Source organism: Dreissena polymorpha, chromosome 7 (genome assembly GCF_020536995.1).
Source record: "Dreissena polymorpha isolate Duluth1 chromosome 7, UMN_Dpol_1.0, whole genome shotgun sequence".
Lineage (NCBI taxonomy): Eukaryota > Metazoa > Mollusca > Bivalvia > Myida > Dreissenidae > Dreissena > Dreissena polymorpha.
This window is the reverse complement of record NC_068361.1, coordinates 16,832,249-16,856,333: the sequence shown is the minus strand read 5'-3', so window position 1 is coordinate 16,856,333 and position 24,085 is coordinate 16,832,249. Positions and strand designations below refer to the sequence as shown.

General features: G+C 34.9%; 2 protein-coding genes and 1 long non-coding RNA gene across 4 annotated transcripts in view; 1 reads left to right on the top strand and 2 right to left on the bottom strand.

Moving 5' to 3' along the window:
• Positions 1-24,085, bottom strand: part of LOC127839489 (collagen alpha-1(XII) chain-like) — a 308,993-nt gene that overhangs the window by 134,802 nt on the left and 150,106 nt on the right. The window contains exons 4-6 of the mRNA XM_052367883.1: positions 21,710-21,931; positions 20,395-20,465; positions 19,815-19,938 (exon numbers count right to left, since the gene is read on the bottom strand). Coding sequence (XP_052223843.1) covers positions 19,815-19,938; positions 20,395-20,465; positions 21,710-21,931 — 417 coding nt within the window. The remainder of the gene's footprint in view (positions 1-19,814; positions 19,939-20,394; positions 20,466-21,709; positions 21,932-24,085) is intronic.
• Positions 1-24,085, top strand: part of LOC127839150 (ral guanine nucleotide dissociation stimulator-like 1) — a 357,707-nt gene that overhangs the window by 201,454 nt on the left and 132,168 nt on the right. The gene's annotated exons all lie outside the window — the stretch shown is intronic.
• LOC127839159 (uncharacterized) lies at positions 15,614-17,887 on the bottom strand. Its single transcript, XR_008030187.1, has 3 exons — positions 17,831-17,887; positions 16,401-16,583; positions 15,614-15,973 (listed from the first exon to the last, which is right to left on the bottom strand). It is a non-coding gene; the product is annotated as an uncharacterized LOC127839159 (long non-coding RNA).

The following is a 24,085-nucleotide window of genomic DNA, read 5'->3' as shown; positions in this document are numbered from 1 at the left end:
CTCGTTGGTCAAAGTACAGCCTTATAGTAATTTTCGTTCAAATAAATTAAGCATTTAAAATTATTTAAAATGCAGTGCAAACATTCATAGCTGTAATGTATACTATACGGCATGGCATTTTACAAGCGCGACCTATTATCGGTAGTCGTTGATGCAATTGACGCTATTTTCGGAAACTCCAATTTTCGACGAAGTTTTCGGACACCTATTTATTGTGAATAATTTTCGTATCTAAATTTTCGGACACGAAAAAAATTATTTATTTTTAAGTGTCCGAAAACATAGAGTAATTACGGTAATATATAAATACACAAAGAATGAAAACATTCCATTACACAACAAATAAATGAGTGGTTAATACCCGTGTACAAAATGAGACGTTCCGAAAGCCAGTGTGTTGCAATTTTTACCTTCTTATACTTTACACAGCTCTATGCCTAACGTGAATTAAATCGGAAAGCAAATATTGCAGATTATTATGAATTGTGCGATATTTGTATGGCTTGTTGTACATTCTTGAATCTCAAAAATATATGCATGGGTTATACAGTACATGTACATGTGAAATAAGTTGCGTTTATAATAAATCGTCATTTTTTTTTGGGGGGGGGATGATGCAATAAGTGTCATTTTCAGCTGATTCATCATTATACGGATGGCGAAAAATTATGTCATATGACTAGATTTAAAGGTTGATGGTCGTATAATTTTGAAGCTAAAGTTGTCTCGACTTTATTTCTAATGAAAAATCATTCAGTGGTATAGTAAAAAATAGTCCGTACACGCGACAGGTATATCCCACAGTGTTGAATACAGACTAGTATATTTTATAAGGTGTTATACCGTCAATGTCGCGTTGAAAATGGGATAAATAATTATATATTGTCATTATGATCTCTATATATATTGTCATTATGATGTACTATCAAATCAATTTAACTAATGTGCGACTTTGGAAAACACACTTGAAATAAAATAACACACGCTTCAGTACGAATTGATCTCCCCTGAATCGAAATATTAAAACACACAAGTCGTGATTCATCGACTCTCTCCGGAATTCACCGCTTAAAGAACATCACGTGTACACACAAAACAACGTAATGGATAATAAGTCGTGTAACATGGAGAACGTTCGAATCACAAGAGCCAGTCAAAAAAAGTATATATAAGAAAAAGTTTCTTATATATACTTTTTTTTTTGACTGGCCACTGTGGTTCGAATTCAAAGTGAGTGTAATAAACTTCTATTTTAAATAGATCTATCGTTTGTTTATTTTCTTTTTCATTGTTTGCGTAGGGTTTTCAATACAGGAAGATTCTATGGAATTTGTTTCAAACCTATCCCATATGGTTTAATTACGCTTACTCCAGAAAATCAAAGCGCTGAAGTTACCGAAGTTGTTCGCTATTGAATAATCTTAAACGCAACTCAGTTTTCAAAATTATGTTATAGCTTGTTATATCGCAAGTTAAAAATGAACACAACCCATTCAAATTTATAAAGAGTGTGTCTTAAAGCATATGTCGAGTGTGTGCACTGTTTATCCTCATATTTATGTTATAGAGATAACTTAGACAAAATAACAACAATTTTGCCGACATGACAGACTTTCAATGCATCATGTCTTGTTGTGAGCCGGAATGTAATCATTGCCTTATTGATCCACAGTCGTCGATTTGTATTATATGTTTAATTGGATTGAGCTGTTCAAGCTTTGAAAAAGCTAGTTGCCCTGCTTTTTAGCCCAACTGTAACCAACTTTTGAAATAAAATTTCCTGGGCATCGTCAAAAAGCACTCAAGCTAGGCTAATGAAAACTTTAACTGTAAGGGCCCTTGGTTTTTTTGTTTTATTGAAGAATGAAGTACATGACTGATTCCTTTTTATTTATGACTGATTCCTTTTAATTCGATTAACTATCGATAAACCACAGATGAACCGTAAGGACTAAAATTAACAAAAATGATTGTTATGGACCGATTGTTCCTACTTAAAGGAAAATATAATCAAGTAAGTTTCCAATCAAAGATTATATACATGTACAATGTAGATTCTACACATAAACAGATGTTATCACGACTTGTGGCAGTCTTTCCCTTGTCAATTAAAGGGACATTTTCATTTTTTTACTATGCCGTGCCTATATATTTTAATTGATACTAAATATGCTAAGTTGTGAAGCTGTATCGACGGAAAACGATGGCTGGTACCCGAACTCAGCACTTTTATACGAATTAAAAAGTCTTTTTAAGTTGATATTTGACGACATATACCTCTAAAATGTAATATTTCCAATGCCCCAGGCATGGGTGATAACGTGTAGGGGATACAAAATATAATTAACTGGTGATTTAGAGAGGGTTTCTATTTGTGAACTGAAGGAAACATAACTGGAAAACATTAAAATATGCAATGGACACTGAAATCATGCTCATAGTGTTCAAATAACGTATTTTATGAGTGTCTCGTAAACTGCGGTAAGATACGTTAACACATTTTGGTAACACATCTTTTGTATGAAATAATGTAAATAAAGTGTGAATTATATGTATATGACATTGGCAGTGGTCACATTATATGTTTATAATAGTAATAAGACTAATTGTTTGAGAATTAAAAACACCACAAATGGACGAAATTCGAATTGTCAATTGTTGCGTACATTTTGTGTAAGATACGTTAACACTCTGTCGACTAAATAATCAAAATGAACACGTCTATGATATTCCAGGTTAAGATTCCTTAACCCTTTGCATGCTGTGAAATTTGTCGTCTGCTAAAATGTCGTCTGCTTAATTTCTAAAATTAGCATTTTCTTCGATATTTTTCAAAGAATACTATCAGAATAGCAAGCAATGGACCCGTGGTTAATTTAATACGTTATAGCTGTGATAAGTTACCGTTTTAGAAAATACGTTTTGTGTTTAACATGACATTATACTTTAAACTTAATATTTAATGGTCTTGTTAATGAATAGATGTGCTGTTTAGTGCATAGAACGTAACAAACAGACTTAACGTATCTTACATAAATTTAACGTTTATTACACGCTCTATGTTAAGTTTAGGGCACAATGTTTATAAGATGATTTTTTTCTGTCAGTATATGCGTGCTTGGTAGATATAACAAGGGTCAACATTATATTACAATGTAAGTATGTATATATTTTGACGGAGTATTAGGCCTTGTGCTTTTGATGTTGTATTTAACGTATCTTACAATTTTGCTCACGTATCTTACATTTCTATCCGAACTCCACCATGGGTATATCAGAAAGAATACAGTCATAGGGAAATAATTTGAATGTGAATGACCTGCAGGGACATTGTAATTTAAATAATTGGACATGTTACAGTAGTAGATGAGCTAGATACCTTCATGAAATGCGCAATGACCTAAAGCAGGTTGTTAACAATAAACTGCAAAATCTGTGTTTCATGAAAAATGTAGACTTTAAAAAACATATATTAATAATCCCATTAAAGAAGACCGCTGTCTTTTTTTTTTTAATTTGCCATATCTAATAGCTGTCACTTTGTTAGTACATGATCTTTTCTTGGTACTGTATACAGTTAAGATGATAAAAATATTCACACAAATTATAATTAAAAAGAACTTGACAACGAGATTGCTCCTAATGTTAGATTTCATACGATTTTATATGCATCACATTTATTTAAAATTCATTTTGATCTTACTTGATTATACCGGTATATGACTACCAACGCGCTACTTATAATGTTACACTTCTGGCATACAGAGTTTGATAATGATCTAACTTGATTCTTTAACAGAAAAAACAATGAACTAAAGCGATTTGTTTATAAGCACATGTAGCAATTTGCATAATTTCTCTTTTTCATTGAGAATGTAGACTTTGTATTTTTATTAATGGAATTTTATAGATAGAGCCACTGCATTAATAAAACATCGACCAATTAATAGTTTAAACAGGTATTGAGCAACAGACTAGGCACGAAGTTGTTCTCTAAGAAAGATTTACACTGTAAAACACGTTAACATTTGAAGTGGCATACAATAACAAAATATCGTTCCAGTATGGCTTACATGGGATAGGATTTGAAACTTAAAGTGCATAATGTATATATATATATATATAAATCAGCTTAAACTAGCAAGCATCTTTAAAAAAAGGAGTTTTGTTGACACTCAGGTTAAATGTAAGATACGTTAACAATTTTATCTTTTTGCAGTTATTTCAGCAAGTGGTCTTGTTTAGACTTTTAAAAAATTTACTACTAGAGAAAGGCAAGTTAGTCATTCTTTGATATGTTTTTGTTCTAAAAAGCGCTTTTTGCAATGCATGATTTTCTTTTGTAAGATACGTTAAAAAGCAGTACAATTCCTTTTACCAAAATATTAAACATTGTCTGCACACATGAACTGCAAATTATTTCACTGTAAATGAGATACTAAACTATTCCTTAAAAGGCAAAGTCATACGGAAAAATCATGATTATTATAATACATCATTCCTTCACTCAAATGAATAATATATCTTCGGATAGTTGTCAATTGTGTAGTTTTAATTTGAAATATCTTACAGAGTATATTATATATACGATTTTGTAGTGACTGTCATGTTTTATTGATAGCAAACACAATGTACCCATATCCGATTTTTCATCATTCAAAGTCTAAAGTTTCAAAAGGTTGCATAAAAATTTATTTCACTAACTGCAAGTTCGTTTTAACTACTTTTAAAAATGAAAATATCCCTTTTATTGACAATGGGCGATAATTTTTCATATTATGTAGACAGTTCGCTCCCAAAATATTAATATCATTGAGTTAAATTATTAAAATAAAAATAAGTTTTGATTACATTTGCTAATTAAATTATTAATAATGAAATTATTTGCAAGAAAAGTGCAATTCTGTTTTAATTAGTTTTTAGTAAAAATGAAAATATCAGTTACATCCAATAATGTGATTATAAACATATGAATGCATGAAAAAAACTGTTGACAGTTACATAGTTTATTTATTTATCATATTTAATTGTTACAAGGAAAACAGTTTTGACATTAATATAAATGTAATTTTACCATTTTTCAATTCACCAATTGACCCTAATTGGATTAAAAACAACAAATAACTACAGTTCCACAATCCTGCCGACGTTTAATGTTTGGTAATACCGACAACTATAATAATAATAATAATAATAATAATAATAATAATTATTATTATTATTATTATTATTATTATTATTATTATTATTATTATTATTATTATTATTATTATTATACTCAAAATGTTCGGTGCATCAAGCCAAGATGGTTACTCAATAAACACGAGATCTATTTTACGAAGGGATCCGGAAATAGTCGATGTATCACAAATGACACAAATTACACTCCCTTGGACAATTTATTCTGTAACATGGACAACTTTCGTATTCAATGCGAGCGCAATCTTCCTCAGATTTTAAACTTTATCTGCGGAATGTAATTTTTATTGTTTTCAGCAGGCAGTCTTTTTTAATGAAGATACATATGGGCTATGTTGAAAACGTGACCCATATGGTGTAATTGCACTTACTTCAGTTACTAAACGTTTATAATCATTAACTAAATACATTTATTTTAAGAAGTAGCAAACTCGAGGTTAGCGCACTAACAAGGAGCGCTATTTAAAAATTCTTTGCAAATCAGATTTGTTTCATTTGTTGTACAGTTTTGTTTCGAACAAGTCTAAATAAAACTCTGTCTGACAATAATTGCCCTATTCGTGTAAGCCACAATTGTCCTAATTATTGAAAGAAAATCAAAATCATATTTAAATACAATTGATATATCGATATAGACGGGAGTATCGATAACACACTATCGGTAGTCGTTTAGTACACCAAAACAAATGAATTATTCAATAAGCATAAATTCGACACGAAAAACATGTATATACTTCGGTCGTTTTTGTTTACCTTATTTGTTATAGCTTAGTTTTACTTTTCTTATATTTGTTATAATCTTAAATTTCTCTACGCAACTGTTGCATACGTGCAATTTGTGGATTGCGTTTTTCTTCCGCTAGCGAGAGTGATGGGTCACATAAATAAAAGACATAGCTAAGCATGTTTTATTTTCCTTTTGGTGTATAGCCCATCTTTTCTTAAGTGTCAAAGCTCGACTATTTCCCCAAGATTAGCGTCAAATTGTGGTAAAATATTGGTTCAGTCATTTTAAGCTTTATAAGTTCTATCAGAAGACTGAACACGATAAGTGATTTCGGAAAGTCGTGTTATTCAGGTTCACGTTTGCTCTCCACTAAAATCACAACACATTCATATACATTTTGGACAGGATACATTCTTGATTGTGAGAAAAATGAGTCATACGTTGATTATAAATATATTTCAAGAATGCCTGCATGCTTTCATGCATGTATTCCTTGTACTCTCGTTCATTCAAAATTATAAACTACAATTGCTTAAAACATTTTCTTAGACGCAACACAAACGGACCTGGACCTGGACAGTTAAACATACCCGAAGAAAACGCTGATTGATCAGTGAAATTGCAGACTTGTGTAATCGGTAAAGTAAACTTTAAAAATTAATGAAAGTAAATAAAATTTAATTAATATGTTAAAACGTTCAATTTTATGTGATATCTATAGCTAAGTTAATAACCATTTCTTATTATACGCCCGTTTTTCAAAAACGGGACGTATTATAGTTTCACCCTTGGCGGGCGGGTAGGCGGGCGCCGCGCCACGGTAAAACGGCCTTGGAAAACTACTAATTTTTTTGTATAAATTTATCTGTTCTGTCTCATTTTGAACTGTAAAGTTCATTGTTTTACTTATAATATTATGTGGCCTTATGAAGGTGACCGTTTGGCGACACGTAAGTCATTGCCCTTATTTTATAAGGGTTATTACTAATATCCCTTTTAAATATTGTCTTAACGCCACTCTGGGAGGTCGTCTCTTCTTCATAGCCAAATTCTCATGAGGTTCCAAACAGACCGGGTCTTATGTTGGAGCATTACGGCTATATTCCCTGTCTGCAAGTGTCCAGCATTGAACAACGCATACTCATATTTATAAATCAAAATACATAATACAATTAAAATTAAATTACAGTACCAAATACAAGTGTGTGTTATATTTCTACCTAAATGCATTTAAACATGCAAATCCCCTTTCACAGAGGAGAGCTATTAAATCAGGCTCTACCCCTCCAAATATATAATGAACATAAATTTCATATCTCCCCATTGTTTCTGTCTGCTTGTATATAACATAACCCAAACACGAGATTTACATCTATCTCTTGACTTTATTATGCATCTAAAACATATAGTGGCAATGCTGGACCACTTTGTGATCCGGAAAATCCCAATAATATTAATATTTTATTTACCTTAAATATATTAAACAACAGTGTAGTTCGTTTATTTCAAACACTACACACATTTGTGTCATTCTTTTCTTTGCAAATAACATGTAAATTAAAGTATTTCCATTTGATATTAACACCTAATATGCAGATCACAAAGTTAAAAGACTCCAATAAACTCATTGCAGCATATGCTTAACAATTAGTCTAGTAATGATGATGCCACATATAATAATACGTGTTTTAGCCATCACTACTTATATAAATTGGGCTATTCTCTTCCTTCCTCTTTCTTTTAAACATAATAATATAAAAGTAGTAGTAGTAACAATAATATAGCATCTTCATAGTACTTCAACAGTATAAAATAATCATTCTAAATGCAATTAAATTTAAGTATTAATGGATGTAATTATCATTTCTTGTTCCATATATTTTCTAATGAAATGTGTGTGTGTGTGTTGTTGAAGTTTATTGACAGGTCTTTTCCGCGTCTTCGCGACTACATTAGGTATCGACCTGCCCCTGTGATCTTTCAGGGGAGACAATCTCCAGATTAATTCTTGTCTGGACGCAGCTCCGCCGAGGGAGTGCAGCAAGCAGCTCTGCCTGTATGGCCACTCTCGTTGTCACCGGCCGTCGTCTTCAACCCCGAGACGGTTTCCCCACTGCGTTGAGCGCACTGAGTACCGCCGCCCCGGGTCCACTCTCTCAGCCACACCCTCGATGTTTCTTTTTTTTATTCAATATAATACATACAATGTATACATGTATATTATCATACAACATAGTGATTGTACAAAGCAATAAATTCAGACATGTTATACAAGATATGCTAATATATATATTTTTTTAAAGAGGAAAGAAAAGAACAACTGAAGAATAGTTATGAAAAATGATGAGTTGTATCAAGTCGGAAGAAAGCATACTGGATTTGTAATCTGTCATTACTGAGGGCTATTTCTTTCTCAATCCGGATTTTTAGTTTAAGACTATGGACAAAACAATTAAAATGTGGTACTTGTTTTTTGTACTTCATAATAAAGATAAAATATTTCATCATTATAAGAATAACATTCACAATATTATTACATTCTATTGATTTCAATGAGTTAATTCCGAAACTTACATTTAAGAAAGATAGTTTAACGTTTAGTTGCTGTTGTTCAAGAAAAGATGCTAATTGATTCCAAATAGGCTGGATGTGTTTGCACTCCCAAAAAAGATGTTCTATAGTTTCGATGTTTTTCACTGCAGAAATCACACATATTTGAATTATATAATTTGCATTTAAGTGATTCACTTCAGTGCTCATTGTATGATTTTTTGTACGCGAAAGACACATAAGTAAGTCATTGGTGTTCACAATAATATTTCAACACGTTCCATGAAAAACTATAGCAAAGAGGATTTTCAAGCTGATTTATTAGCTGCTGATTGGACACCTGTTAATCTTAGTGATAACTCATCAGATGCATGGGAACAGTTTAAGAAAATTTTTATGTCAATTGTAGACAATATTTCTCCTGTTAAGAAATTGAGAATTAAGCAAAGGACAGAACCTTGGATTTGTTCATATATTTTAAATTCAATAAATGAGAGAGACAAAGCTTTTTCTAAATATAAGAAAAACAAAAGTGATGAAAATTTTAATTATTTTAAAAAGTTACGTAATCAGACTCAAGACCTAATTAGTACAGCCAAGAAAAATTTCTTTGCATAGGCTCTTGAAGAAAATAAAAATGATTCCAAGTCACTTTGGAGAATTCTAAAAAATCTTGGCTTACCATCAAAGAAAACTTTGTCTTCCTCTAGTGCAAATATTTGTCTTAGTATTGATGGGAACATTTGTTTTGACAAAGAATCTATAGCTAAATCTTTTAACACATTTTTCACTACTGTTGCCTCAGTGCTTGTTGAGAAACTACCAGCAAGGGTTAATAAATTTGGCAAATCTTTTGTTACTGCTTTTTATGCAAGATAAGGTGTCACTTTAAATAGTTATTCATTTTCACTTGTTACTGAAAGTCAGGTACTTAAATACTTATCTCAACTCAGTGAAAATAAAGCTACTGGTCTAGATGGTATTCCCTCTCGATTTATTAGAGATGGGGCTCCAGCTATTTCTTATCCGCTTACACATGTTATCAATTTGTCTTTGATACAGGGTGTGGTTCCAGATGAGTTAAAGTTTGCTAGGGTCATTCCTATTTTTAAGAAAGATGATACAACAGCTGTTGGCAATTATCGCCCAGTATCTATTTTAAGCATTGTTTCCAAGATCTTTGAGAGGGTTGTTTATGACCAGGTAGAGTCCTATTTCAAAGCCAATAAGTTGTTTTATAAATTTCAGTCGGGTTTTCGACATGGCTATTCCACTGATACATGTCTTATCCATCTGACGGACTATATAAGATTGCAAATGGATAAATGTCACCTTATTGGTATGATACTTTTAGACCTTCAAAAGGCTTTTGATACAGTGGACCACTCAACTCTTCTTATGAAACTTAGTGCAGCTGGCCTTGGTGATGATATATTGAGATGGTTTAAGTCATATCTTTCTGATAGACAGCAGCTTGTTGATGTCTCAGGCACCTATTCATCAACTGCTGGTATTTCTTGCGGGGTTCCACAAGGGTCAATCCTAGGTCCTCTTCTGTTTTTAATATATGTAAATGACATGTCAGCTGTGGTAAAAAACAAGTTATTATTATATGCAGATGACTCAGGAATTTTAGTTTCAGGTAAATGTAAGTCTGACATTGAACATGCCCTTAAAGAAGACTTGCGTCTTGTTAGTCAATGGCTAGTTGATAATAAATTATCACTTCATTTGGGTAAGACTGAGTCAATCTTATTTGGGTCTAAACACAGACTTAAGTCAAATTCATCCCTTGATATTACTTGTAATGGCACTGTGATTAATCCAACTTTTTCGGTCAAATACATTGGAGCTACCATAGATAAATCTATGTCTTTCGATACTATGGCACGGTCTGTTTTGCAGAAGGCTAATGCCCGGTTGAAATACTTGTATCGTAAAAAGGACTTCCTTACCCAACATACCAAGAAGCTCCTTATTATGTCATTGATTCAATGCCACTGTGATTATTGCTGTTCAATATGGTACCCCGGTCTAACTCAGGTGCTTAAACATAAGCTTCAGGTTACTCAAAATAAGCTAATTAGATTTGCTCTTAATCTTGACGCCAGGTCACATGTTGGTCCACAATACTATCGCTCTCTTAATTGGTTACCTGTCAGTAAACGTGTTGACCAGATTATCCTTTGTCATGTTTTCAAGGTCAAAAATGGTTTAGCTCCTGATTATATGGGAGAGTCGTTTATCCCCCAGGATTCTGTCCATTCATATAAGACAAGGTCATGTAGTAGGGGTGCTTTTGCAATTCCAAAGGTTTTGGTTCCAAGTCCGTCTGCTCTCTTGGTTGCTCCTTGTGGAACAGCCTACCTGCTGACATATCCAGTATAAGAAGATTACCTTCATTCAAAATAGCAGTTAAGAAATATCTAATGGACAGTTTATAATTATACCATGTTTATAACATTATTATCTATGTATCGTTTTTGTTTCGGTATAGGAATATTTTAATCAGTTCATCTTGATCTAGTCATTAATATTATTTTAATTGCTGAAGATATGATATTGTTTTTATCAGCTTTCCTTTAATTGATATTAAATTATTTTATAGGTTTTAAGGACATTGCGTTATATGAAAGTTTGTGTATTAATTTTAAGTATTTTTATAGCTTTTTTGTAATCCATCAATATATTTCTTTATATTCCTTTATAGTCTATTCCCTACTGGGAATACAAAATGCCAAACATAGATTTGTACTGTGATAATATAATTTTGCCAATTATCTGTGATATCATTCCATTTAACAATGTGTACTCATATGAACTTTATTTTAAGGTCAAAGTGTAATAACTACTTCTTGTTAGTTAAAAGCTCTCTATGTCATACCACCAGCACAAAGGACCACACTGGAAATAAGAGTCGCTCTTTTTTGTGTTATCCTTGGTGTTTGGTGTGCATGTCATGGTTTATTTATTCTCATGTGTTCTACTATTCTGTATTATACATGTTGTTTTAAATGTCCATGTATGTGTATTCCATACCGAAATAAATAAATCAATCAAATCAATCACAAAGAGATATGTATTTGTAGCTATAATTCTATGGATGTATTTATATTGAAAATTTCTCAGTGTGCTTTCAACAGTTCCTTTATATGGCATGGTAAATATGTGTTTTCAATTAAGTTCATGTTTTCCGAAAAGGACTTGCCGTTTATTTTCGGTTTTGGAGTTTTCTGTAGGGTTTTTAATTTGTAGTGTGTACAATATTGTATTTGTTTTTTTTTTTCCAAGTATGTTTTCTACGAATTTTGTTTGAGTACATGGTGTATTATTTGTATTGATTTCAGATTTAATATGTATGGGTATGCTTTTTATTAGTTTGTAATACTTCAGGAAATTATTTGAAGGTATTCCGTATATGTAGCATATATCATCAAAAGAGTAAAAATCCTTAATTCTGAAGTCATATAATTGGTCGACATATTTAATGCTTCGTTCAAACCCTCGATGTTTCTGATACCATCACCAGGTCCACCCCGTACGTCCTCCACACTGGGAAGCTCGCTGTCCCGCTCTCTCCAGTCCCTCTCTTGGAAAGTATAGTGTGAAAGCCACACTACCTCATTGGCCCTTGCAGAGTGGCTCGGGTCCCCGGTCGTCAAGATCCTGGAGACAGCGAACCCCCGTCGATTAACAGCGGTTGACTAGACCGCTGCATCTTCGGGGAGAAAGCGAACATAGTAGTGTAGAAGACGTCCGGCTCGAGGGTGGCGGACTCAGCTGGATTAGCAGAACCGCCCGCAGAAGTTCCCTCTATAAGGAAATATGTACAGGTGAGAAGATCTTCTGCGGGTGACTCTCGCCTCGGTCGCGACGCGCACGCTCCAGCTGCTGACCGAGTTCTAATGAAATGCTACATTGTTTACATTTATAAATAGCAAACTTAATGTCAAGGTCGTTCTTTGTGCAAATTTTTCTACCTCAAAACGGATTAACCTACTTGCTACTGCAAGTTAGGAAATCCGACCAATCAGAGCCATGTTTTTAAAATGATGTCAGCCAATACAAATTCCGCTTTTTAACAGCGTTAGGCACGGCGTTGTCCAATTAATGTGTATTGCGTTTTTAACGCCTTTTGAATAATAAAGCAAAGCTGTTTTTAAACTGCTAGATTTTTATCAAAGCACCGCATCGACACTGCAAAGTATCTTATATTATAAATGGTACAGCCCAGTTTAATCGGGCTGACCATATTATGGCCGTTTTCGGCTTTTTAACGCAGAGTTTTTATGTTCAGCAGTGTGCTCGGGCAATGGTTTTTTAACCGAAGTTCCGAGGTTAAACAACTCCATACCGGTGTTCGCTATCTAATGGAAGTAGTTTTCATCCGATCTTCACCAAATTTGGTCAGAAGTTGTGTCTATATGATATTTAGGTCAAGTTCAAATATGGGTCATTCCAGGTGAAAAACTAGGTCACGATGTCACTTTGTGCATTTCAAGCATTTAGCATGGTGTCCGCTCTCCAATTGAAGTAGTTTTCATCCGATCTTCACCGACTTTGGTCAGAAGTTGTGTCTAGATGATGTCCAAAACATTCAAACGGGCGTATCTTGTGACATTTTGGTTATCTTGTGTGTAAATTATTTCCATGTTTAAAAGGTATTTTACTTCACGCCGATATTTTATAACAATACATACGTTTAGTCTACATCAATAATTTGTTTATCGTTTCTATTTATAAGACAGACATCAGTGTTGATCAATAAGAAAAAACATTAAATTCATAAGTATACACTGGGCTAATTTTTTGTTTAAGAAACTTCGATTGTAATATGAGAATCTCTCACCTGCACAATCATGTACTTTTCATGTCGCATTACTTACAATAACTTTGTTTGGTTGTATTAACGGGAGAAAACCCTCCTGTTATAACTCAGTAAAAATCACTGCCGGTAAAATTTGCACTTAATTTGTACATTGAAATTGTTTCGTTAACTTCAAAATGCAAAATATATAGTAAAGAAAGCATTTTTAAGCAAAAGAACATGCATAAAAATGTTTTGTCATTTGTTTGACTTTTTATAATTTTACTTTTATAATGTCCACAGAAGCACGGCTTATTGCTAACTCCAAATCAACAAGTGCCATGCACGTAGAGACTATATGTCTAGAGCGGACATACCAAGTAATATTTGAGTTATAAAAATAAAATGAACAAAAAAAAATTCATTCATTATTGCATCCCATATTCTCAAATGAATTGATAAACTAAGTAACTTATAATTTGTATACATTTTTTTCGAAACGTAAATTTCAGGGTTATCTCACTTAATTACACTTATTGTTGTTATGATAAGTAATATATCATAACGAGTACACATCCATTTTCAGTTCTTCCATCCCTTTGTCAAAATCCGATTTACGAAATCGTAATCCTGTCGTAGCGAATTATTTTATTCCTATCTATGTTAACAATTATGAATGACAAACACACAATTCGAAATACGTTTTGGATTCGTTCGATGCTTTAAAGGCGCCTTTTCACGGATTTTGGCATGTTTTGAAGTGTGTCATTAAATGCTTTATATTGATAAATGTAAACATTAAATTTCAAAAGCTCCAGTAAAAAATCAAAAATAAATTTTAAAAAAGGAAAAAAAAGTAGCCCGCAGCAGGGCTCGAACCAGTGACCCCCGGAATCCTGAAGTAAAAACGCATTAGCCAACTGAGCTATCTGCCAAGCGTACATAACAACGTATTTTATATCTTATATAATCAATCTTCGTAGTTTCACAAATTTAAACGACAACAACAGAACTCTCCAAATTATTCAATCGTTTCGCGTTGCAACGCTTTATAATTTTTAGGTTTTTAAATCGTCAAAAGATGCATATAATGGCTATATTAGACCATGGCAAATGTTCAGTAATACTGTTTCCTCACAAATATCATAACTAAACCGAAAGTTTGCGAATCTGAAACAACTTTTCTCAATTTTGTCAATTTACCAAATCGTGAAAAGATCCCTTTAAAAGTAGTAAAAAAAATACTGTTAAAACCACCACTTCAAAATTGTTGTCCCTAAAATCCTGAAAGAAACTAGATAGTATGTTTCTAGATTGGTTACCTCCCCTTATCTATCGCATACTCTATATATTATAGTCAACGGATTCAACGGTTATATTTAACGGGGGACGAGTTAATTATGTTTCGTCTTAGAAGTGGCGTCCCACTAGATACGTCATAAATTGCGTAATCAATTAAATGAAAATGATAAATACGGAAAGCTGGTTCAGTAATATATTTTAAAGAAGTAAAAAGGATGATATATAATATAACGATAACATTCATGATGCATCCCAATAAATTTCAAAGGTAAAATATAAGCAAATGTTAATCGGCGCGTAGGAATACATACTTACGGTAGATCGCGGTCACGCTATATACTGCCGGATATCAACTAGTTTATTCGACCCTGCTTTATTATGTCAATGTTTGCAACAGAGGCATGATAAATGAGCCAGATTGGCTAGCTCGGCTTGTAGAGCGCTGTTCTACAAATCGAAGGATTGTGGATTTATTCCTCAGCCCGGCCAGATAACTTGTGTGGGTATTGTTCATGAGATACTCTACAGCCATTCTCTCATGAACTCCAATATTCGGTTATTGGCATAATAGACTAGTTTCACAATACTACCGCTGTTGCTATTTTTAGATATCACGTGATGAATTAACACTTAAAACGGGAAATATATATGTCAACTAATTCCTGAAATGTCATATTGTGTTGACAATATAATAACGTCGCCAAATATTCCAAAGAGTGAAGGGTTGAAATTAGATGCGGCATTTCTGGGCACTATTGGAAATGGTTACGCGTTCAGTCTCGTTCTGAAATTCTGCGAGTCACGTGACTTCGCGCTCTTATCGATTTTGGCTTATTGTGAAAAGGGTCTATTATGTGCGCTTGGAAATGGTCAATCAACTTACATAAGAAAAGTGTTTGTTGGTTATCTGATCCCTAAGAAATGACAGAAATACTGTCGAATTGCAAAAAATGAAACTAAAGCAAACTTCAACCCTACCCCACCCCTTGAAATTGCAATCCGCGCATGTAACAGTGAAGCTCGACCTTATCAACTGAAAATCACTGCAACAGAGTAATATCAATGAGCGAATGTTAAATCGGCTGAGACAAAATGTCAGATAAAAGATATAATATGGCAGCCCAATACACTGAGTGGAAAACTGTCAGTAGAGGCCAGACATTCCAGAAACGAGGCCTTTAAACCTTGGGTGCGTTATAAGATATTAATCCAGCGTCTGTCTTTTATGAACTTGTCAATAAGGTCAAGCGCCTGAGCCTCATTTGTCACGCGCTGGACTCCGTCTCTGACGTCAGAAGGCAGGATGATGAAGCCGTCACGTCGCAGACGACTCTGGATTACCAACTGGAGGCATGGCCGTAAGCCCGTTTGACGAATGATGTCGTCGTCTGGTAAAAGAAATGACGTCATATTCGTCACTATAACCCAACTGTGCATAATGTTTTACTGTGTGTAACTGTTTTCAATATCATCATGCGACAAACAATATCTATGAATTTCGCGTTTTATTTACGTTATAAGCGAGAGTCACTGACACGACTATCGTCGCCTGCTAATGGAACGAAGTCAGAATTCAAGATCCATCGATCATATGATTTTCTGCTAATAGAAAGACGTCAATTTAAAATATCCGTAACTTTAAAATGTATTGTATACCTAAAATAAAAAGGATATTCATTCATTGCTCTAAGGAATGGCGTCACAAAGCACCGTAAATCTTTCCGATGAAGGTAACAGGGGTGGCAAAGGAACACCACTTTCACCTCCTTCTACTTAAAAATGTTCACATAATCGGACATTCTTTATTCTGCTCACCTAGTAACGCATAGGCCTCCTTCCCGCCCACCACGGGTCGAATCCATCGTGACCTCGCCTTGTCCTGCAGATCACATGCTTCCGGTGGGTAGGCGGTCCACACAATCTCCAGCGTTTCTGATTGGCTGAGCGGTCTGCACACGTGACTCTTATTAGACGCTACGTATGGCGTTGATTGGGAATCTTTAAAGAACACTATTATAATCAATGGCATTATGCCTTATGTTGGTTTCTTCTACAAACATGAATGCATTCCTAACGTCGGTATTCTATAAACGGAAGTCTATATGTCCAGTGCCCACAGTTAACACGTATGTTTGTACTGTATGCATCGATCGGCTAGCTCAGTAGGTAGAGCGCTTGACTATAAATCAGAGGATTGCCGTGGCGTGATGGATATGGTGTCGGCATAGCGATCGGGGAGGTCACGGGTTCGATCCCCACTAGGGGGGGGCGTACTTGAGATATCCCCCAAAGACACCAAGTACTAGTTCTAGGCCCAGGAAAAGGACTCGAGAGCGTTTCAAATAAGCCTTAGGCTTTATATGCAATTGAGCTAAAATACATAGGTTTAGACTAAATCATAGGATCAATTCCCAGCTAAATAATTGAGCCGCGTTCTGAGAAAACTGGGCATAATGCACGTGCGTAAAGTGTCGTCCCAGATAAGCCTGTGCAGTTCGCACAGTCTAATCAGGGACGATAATTTTCGCCTTAAATTGATTTTTGCTTAGAAGAGACTTCATTTAAACGAAAAATGCCATACACACGAGGAAAGTGTCGTCCCTGATTAGCTTGTGCGAACTGCGCAGGCTAATCTGGGACGACTCTTTATGCACATGCATCAAGCCCCGTTTACTCGGGTGATGACCATGACATTCGCCCATTCTTCTGAATCAAGTAGGGCACTTGTTTTAAGTATGTGCATTAGTAAATTTAAACCAGCTTATCCAGGAAATGCGGGAATCGGTAAATTGAACGATATCATATGACTAAAATGGTGAAAATGCAAGACAAAAATATAAAATCCCAGAATTTACTCTACCATTAAAAAGGTGTGCATTTAAAACCACGTATTAAATTTTAACAACAACTAAAGGCCGCTAAGCTCTTCTTATGTCGAGTCCATGGACGTACAATGATTGTTGTACTTATTTATTCAATATAAGTTTATATTCGAGAGTGTATTTGCACCATTAATGATTTCAGAAAAATGCCGTGTCGTTGAAGTGCATGTCATATTCGTATATTAGTGCAGACTTTTATTAAGTAAGGAAAATGGTCGTTCAGAAACAGCAGGTATCTGAGTTGTCTCCTGTTGTTTTGTCTATAGACAATTTTAACGCAAAAACTACGTCGATCTTACAGCAGCTATGTTCTCGTATACATTTTGAAACTAAGCGACCCCCCCCCCCACCCCACACACTCACCAAGTCGGAAACGGTGTTCTAGATGGCGCCTCACTAGTACAAGCGACCGGGTATCGTGCACGAGGAACACGTCCTCCGGTGTAGAGGCCATGTGCGCCAGCCCCTCCTCTTCCACTTCCGGTCCGATCCCTGTAAGAAGGGCATGTTCATGATAAATGTATGATGTTACGTTTAAATATATTATATTGTATGAACATTACTGTTGTACTTTCCGTAAGGGGTAAGGTAGAACTACATGTACTACATTCATTAATTCAGTAACAAATAAAAAATATTGTGAACATTCATATGATTAGTTACAGGCAACAAGTATTGTGAACATTTCTGCATTCAGTTACAATTAAGACTTACTGCGTACATTTCTAAAATAGTAGAACATCAATATATATTGTGAATATTTCAACATTAATCGACCAGAAATATTATGTGAACATTTATACATTCATTGTCAAGCAAGACACATTGTGCACATTCATGCACCTATAAACCAGCAAGACATAATGTGAACATTCCTTCATTCGGAAATAGGCAAGACATTTTGTGAATATTGCTTCATTCAGTCAAAAGCAAGACCTACTGCAAATATTTCTACGCGTAGAGATATGAAAGATATACTGTGAATATTTCGACACGCATTAACAAGCAATAAAGACTATACATACTCTCAGAGACAAGAAAGCCATATATATATTGTAAACATTTCTATTTTCAGTGCAAAGTAAGGCGTATTGCGAACAGTTATACATGCAGTGACATAAAATACATATTGTAAATATTTCTACTATAAGAAATAAAATAGACAAATTGTGCACATTTCTACACGTATACAAGCAAGACGCATTGCGAACATTTCTACATTAAGTAACAAGCAAGACGTATTGCGAACATTGCTACATTAAGTAACAAGTAAGACGTATTGCGAACATGTCTACATTAAGTATCAGGCAAGACGTATTGCGAGCATTTCTACACTCAGGAACAAACAAGACATCGTGTGAACATTTCTACATTCAGTGACAAACGAGACATCGTGTGAACATTTCTACATTCAGTGACAAACGAAACATTTTATGAACATTTCTACATTTATTGACAAGCAAGTAGTACTGCGAACTTTTTTTTTCACGCAGTGATAATCAATGCATATGCAAATATATCTACACCCAGTGATAAAAGTGATGCATAGCGAACAATTCTACACTCAGTAACAAGCAAGATATAGACGATGTCAGTTCCATAGATAAGGAGGCTGACATCTTGCCGGTCACGTGACCCGCCGCCGTTGCGGATATTTGTGTATGCTACTCAGTGATAAGCAATACATATTGTAAAAAATTCTAAACTCAATGCCAAGCAAGCCATATTGTGAACACTCAGTGATAAGCAAGACATATATGTAAATATTTCTGCAGTAAATTCTTAGAAAGAAGCCAGACAGTGACATTCGTGACATACCTTTTGCAAAGTTTTGTTCATTCATTGACAAGAATGCCCTACATATTGCGAATATTTCTGCATTCAATGACAAGCAATACTCATCTACTGCGAACATTTTTACATTCAGATACTAGCGATGCTATTATGTGAATGTAAATGCTAGCGATGAACATTCAATCATTCTCTAAAAGGAAGTGTGTATGTGTGTGTGTGTTTCGAAGTTATTAGGTCCTTCCGTACCCGAGACTGCATGATGTGAGGACACGGAGTAATAACTACATAATTTACTTAAAAACAATGGACAAGTTGAATTATGGCTGCAATTTCCAATATACGTTTTTTTACTGAGATGTTTTTAATTTAAGTGTGGGGCTTATGTTGTGGGTTGGGGAGCCAGACTACCCGGAATAAACCTGTCCGGCATGGTGACCATCAACCAAACTCACATGCTTCCGGGAACAGGGAGCGGGACCGGGTCGCCTCAGTTAGAAGTGCGTGTACCGAAAACTGACTTAAACAGTCAGGCTCAGTATAATGCAATACCTACCTATTGCAAATATCTCTACGCCCATATCATGCGCGCGCAACACCTCGGCGCGTGCTTTCTCCGGCGCTGCAGACGGAGCGTCAATGACGACTATCGCCATCTTCTGTACGCCAGGTCGGCTGTCCTGTAGGTCACATGATCAATGGGTGAGTGTTAAACTGTCATATCGGCATAAGATTTCTACTTCAGATACAACAGCCTGACGGTTAACCGGTGAGATATGTTAACTTGATCAGCGGTTTCTTTGACCTCTTACATGATAATGTTTTAAACATGTTTTTATTTATATTTGCTTTATTATTGAGACTTTTTTGCAAGTTAGATATACGAGTAAGTGTTACAATTTTCTGAAAACATGCAATTTAATTCTGTCCCAATTCACACGAGCTCCCCTGAAAGATCACACTTAAGAACATCATTGTCAAACCCGAAGGTATCAAGATTGGTGTAATAGTTTACATTCATAAATGATGTACAAGAAAAGCTACTAAAACATTGTGTACGCATTCTTGAAAATCCTATTTTTTGGTTAAAAATGAATCTGAAATATATAGAACGTGAATACAAAGGATTCGCTTACTTTAAACATGTCCTGCATGAGACGTAAGGCCAGATCCGTCCGCGTCAGTCCGGGGCACAGCTTGAGCCGCGCTACAGAGAGTGTCAATTTGAAAAAAACAAAAAAAGACATCATTAACCATGTTAAATGGGTCGCGCTTTATTATCCCAACACAGATCTTAAACAGTCACGTGGTATAGGCATCGTGTTATCTAGAGAACGCATTGATCTACCACCACGAAAATCGGTATGCTGGTTACTTGGGAAAATAGGGGGTCTTATGATGTTGAGATCAACAGTGACACTGTCATAATGGACGTGACATGAATTGTAGACCATTTCGTTTCGGCGCGACATCTAGAGCTGACCTACGTTTATGTAAATTAGTATAATAGATACTTGGAATAAAAAAGGAATGCGTCTTTTGATTTTAGGGTCAACAGCTCAAAGTCACAGGAACTTGAAGCATGAAATGTTAACTAGTTTGTTTCTACACGATATATACCGTCCTTAGATCATGCAAATTGGTATGCCAATTACTTAGAAGGAAAGGTATACGCCCTTCATTTTTGAGGTCATCAGATCAAATATTCAAATGTCAAGGGCATTGTGTGGTGAAAACCGTTTCTGAGTGCTATCATGGGAATGGTTACACCTTGAATCAAATCAATTTTTTATGTTGCTAATTCTTGAAGGAATGAAGATTTGCAGATCTAAAGGTCAAATTTCAAAATTACCTGACATGCAATATTAAAATATCTCTCAATAATTGAACATATTGAAACTTGACTGCACGCATGGGGGGGGGGCATGCTGTGCAAACATCTATTGTTAAATTATCTGAGCTGTTTCAGTGGAGAGATTTTATATATTATAGTTATTTACTTGGTAAGCATGGCCATGACTTATCAAAGATCGTACGACATATTAACTAACGATCAATCTTAAGCTCACAATAATCATTTGCGAGAAATACGTTCCTTAAATAAAGGGCATGAGAGGCTCAGCGGGTAAAAGGAAATGAAAAGTAATCATTGTTTTATTTTCAATTTATAATGGCAGATATATAATAATTGAGGTAGGTGTTTATCTATGATGTATCTTCAACGATTATATCATGACTTAAATGTATCGTACATGTATCGTACACTTTATAGTAAGACGGGCTCTATATTTTCAAGTGAAATTAAGTTCTGAACTGCAGCTGAACCTGGATAGATTAGTACTTTTAAGAGACATTTTAGACTTAATTATAGTAATAACGATAATCTTAGGATGCTTTACGAATTCCAGACTCGGTACGTACATATAGCTTCCATCCAGACTCGGTACGTACATATAGCTTCCATGACATCATCCTTATTGCTGTACTGGTTGATTCCAAAGGCGTTGTACACGTCCTCGTTGTACGGTACAACCCCCACCCGGGTCCTATCAGGGGCAATGTCAAGTGTGTCGACAACGGCCCTCACGAACTTTATCTGATCGCGGAAGTCGACAACGTCACTGTTATTCGAGCAGTCGAGGACAAATACAACTTCCGCTGTGTTTCTGGATCCTTGAGGAAAACGTGCAAATGCGTGAAGCAGAAGTAGTGAAACACGCTGTTTAAGTGGACCAGTTCGTAATAAACGAAGCCAGTCTTAACATTAAATCTTGTAATTGCGTCTTTTAAGTTAATAGTGAGCACGTGGCTGTGATAAAATGTATTCTGGATCATTGTTTCTCAGAGCAAAAGTCTAAAGGATCTTTTCAGCGGACAGGTTTTATAGTTCTAACTAGACCTGTCTCGCAAACTCAGAACATATTAACAGCCACATTTTAAGTTACGGTAGCAAGAACTAGCATGATGCGGCCTCTCATCTGAGTCTACGCTGTTTGCCAAGGCCTTTTTTCTAGACGCTTGGCATAAATGGGTTAATATAAGTGTATATACGAACTCTGTTTGAGGTTCATGAAGCGTTCAACCTCAGTCAGGCTGATCCTGCACGAGTGTTGCATGCTGCCGTGCCGGGCTCGAATCCGCGACACAAGCTCCCTGTAGAATGCCAGGAACCGGGGCCAAGACGCACCGTGCTCAAGTACCGCCTATAAGGGACAATCGGTTTGCTCAGCATGTGTAGCATTAATATGGATCCGTTTTACTGTTTCAAGTGTACACGATTCCATATCACAATTTTATCGCTATCAGATGAGAACGATTTTGATCAGACTTTTTGTGTGAAATTGTTGGCGTGGTGAATCCTCTGTGTTGAACTCTGGACTCATAGTGTAATTGTCTGCATAAGCATTTGAAATCGGGGATAGGGCGGTGCGTGATAATTTGCTTTCCAAAAACATTTCAACGAAAAAGTATATTCAAACTGGTTGTGAAATCTTATAAGTTACATTTTGATCGGTTATTGGGTTATTTGTTTACAGTTTAACGGGTAGTTATTTAATTTAATTTAACATCAGAGTAAAGCCAGCTGGTGGGATATTTATATTAGTTTATAAAAGATCGTGAGTTGCAGTTTTGTGAAATCGATTTTTTATTGTGAACTTGATCTTATGATGTCAATCGTTGACGTGCAAGTGTTAACTTGTGATGCAAGTATGAACGTTGACGTGAATTTACAGGCAACTTTGAATCCACTTTACGCCACCTTGCAATCAAATCCCGATCTATAACCTTATCAGCCAATCAGAGCCCAGCATTTTCCGATCTATAACCTCATCAGTCAAACAGAGCGCAGTACTTTCCTACCCACTCGTAACCATGGACAGTTCGCAATTTTAATAAACAAGATACTTGTCTACGCCCTTTTCCTACATAGAACCAGAGATGTAGATAACAGTTATCTACGTCTCTGATAAACGATTTTAATTATAACGACATATTTTGTGCACTGAAGTTGTTTTGAAATAATAAAAAAAAATTGTTTTAAAGTAATGTTATTAATAGAAAATATATATTATTGCTGAAAATGTGCCTTTTGCGATAATTATGAATAGTTTATCATTATTTAATTAGATCTTATGCATAGTTGTGTAGGCTGAACTTTACCATATTATTAATATAAATTGAGTATGTGTACATTAAATGCAGATTACTGTTAAAATCATTTAAAGAAAAAATTGACACTGTCAATTAATTTGTATATAAACCGAGGACCCTTACCCTAATGGTTATTTTTTAACTTTATTAACTTTGTATTTACATGTTATACAAATAATACACGAATAATTATATAATTAAACAGCGAAATTGTGCTTAAGTCCACAAAATATTCGTAGAGAGAAATTTCAACAAAGAAATTAACACACGTACGTATGAACTAACGATACCAGTGTGAATTATAGATACTATTTGTGAACTTATGAACACTTTTAACTAGTTCTATCAGTGTGAATCCGTCTCATCATTGTGAAATTTTAATGTGAACTAGTGATGGTAGTGTGAACATGAAATGTCAATATGAACGATTGAGGTAACTGTGAACAAGTAACCATGAGTATGAACTATTGACTTCTATTTCAATTTTTGATGGTAGTGTGAATAAACGATATTCATGTGAACTATTTAGGATAAATTAATACTAGTGAACAAGAGATGTTATTGTGAACTATTGGTGTGAGTGTTAACGTGTGATGTATGTGTTAAATAATGATACACGTGTGAACTAGTTTTACAAATAGGAAATATTGAATAGTAATTGTGAACTAGTTTTAC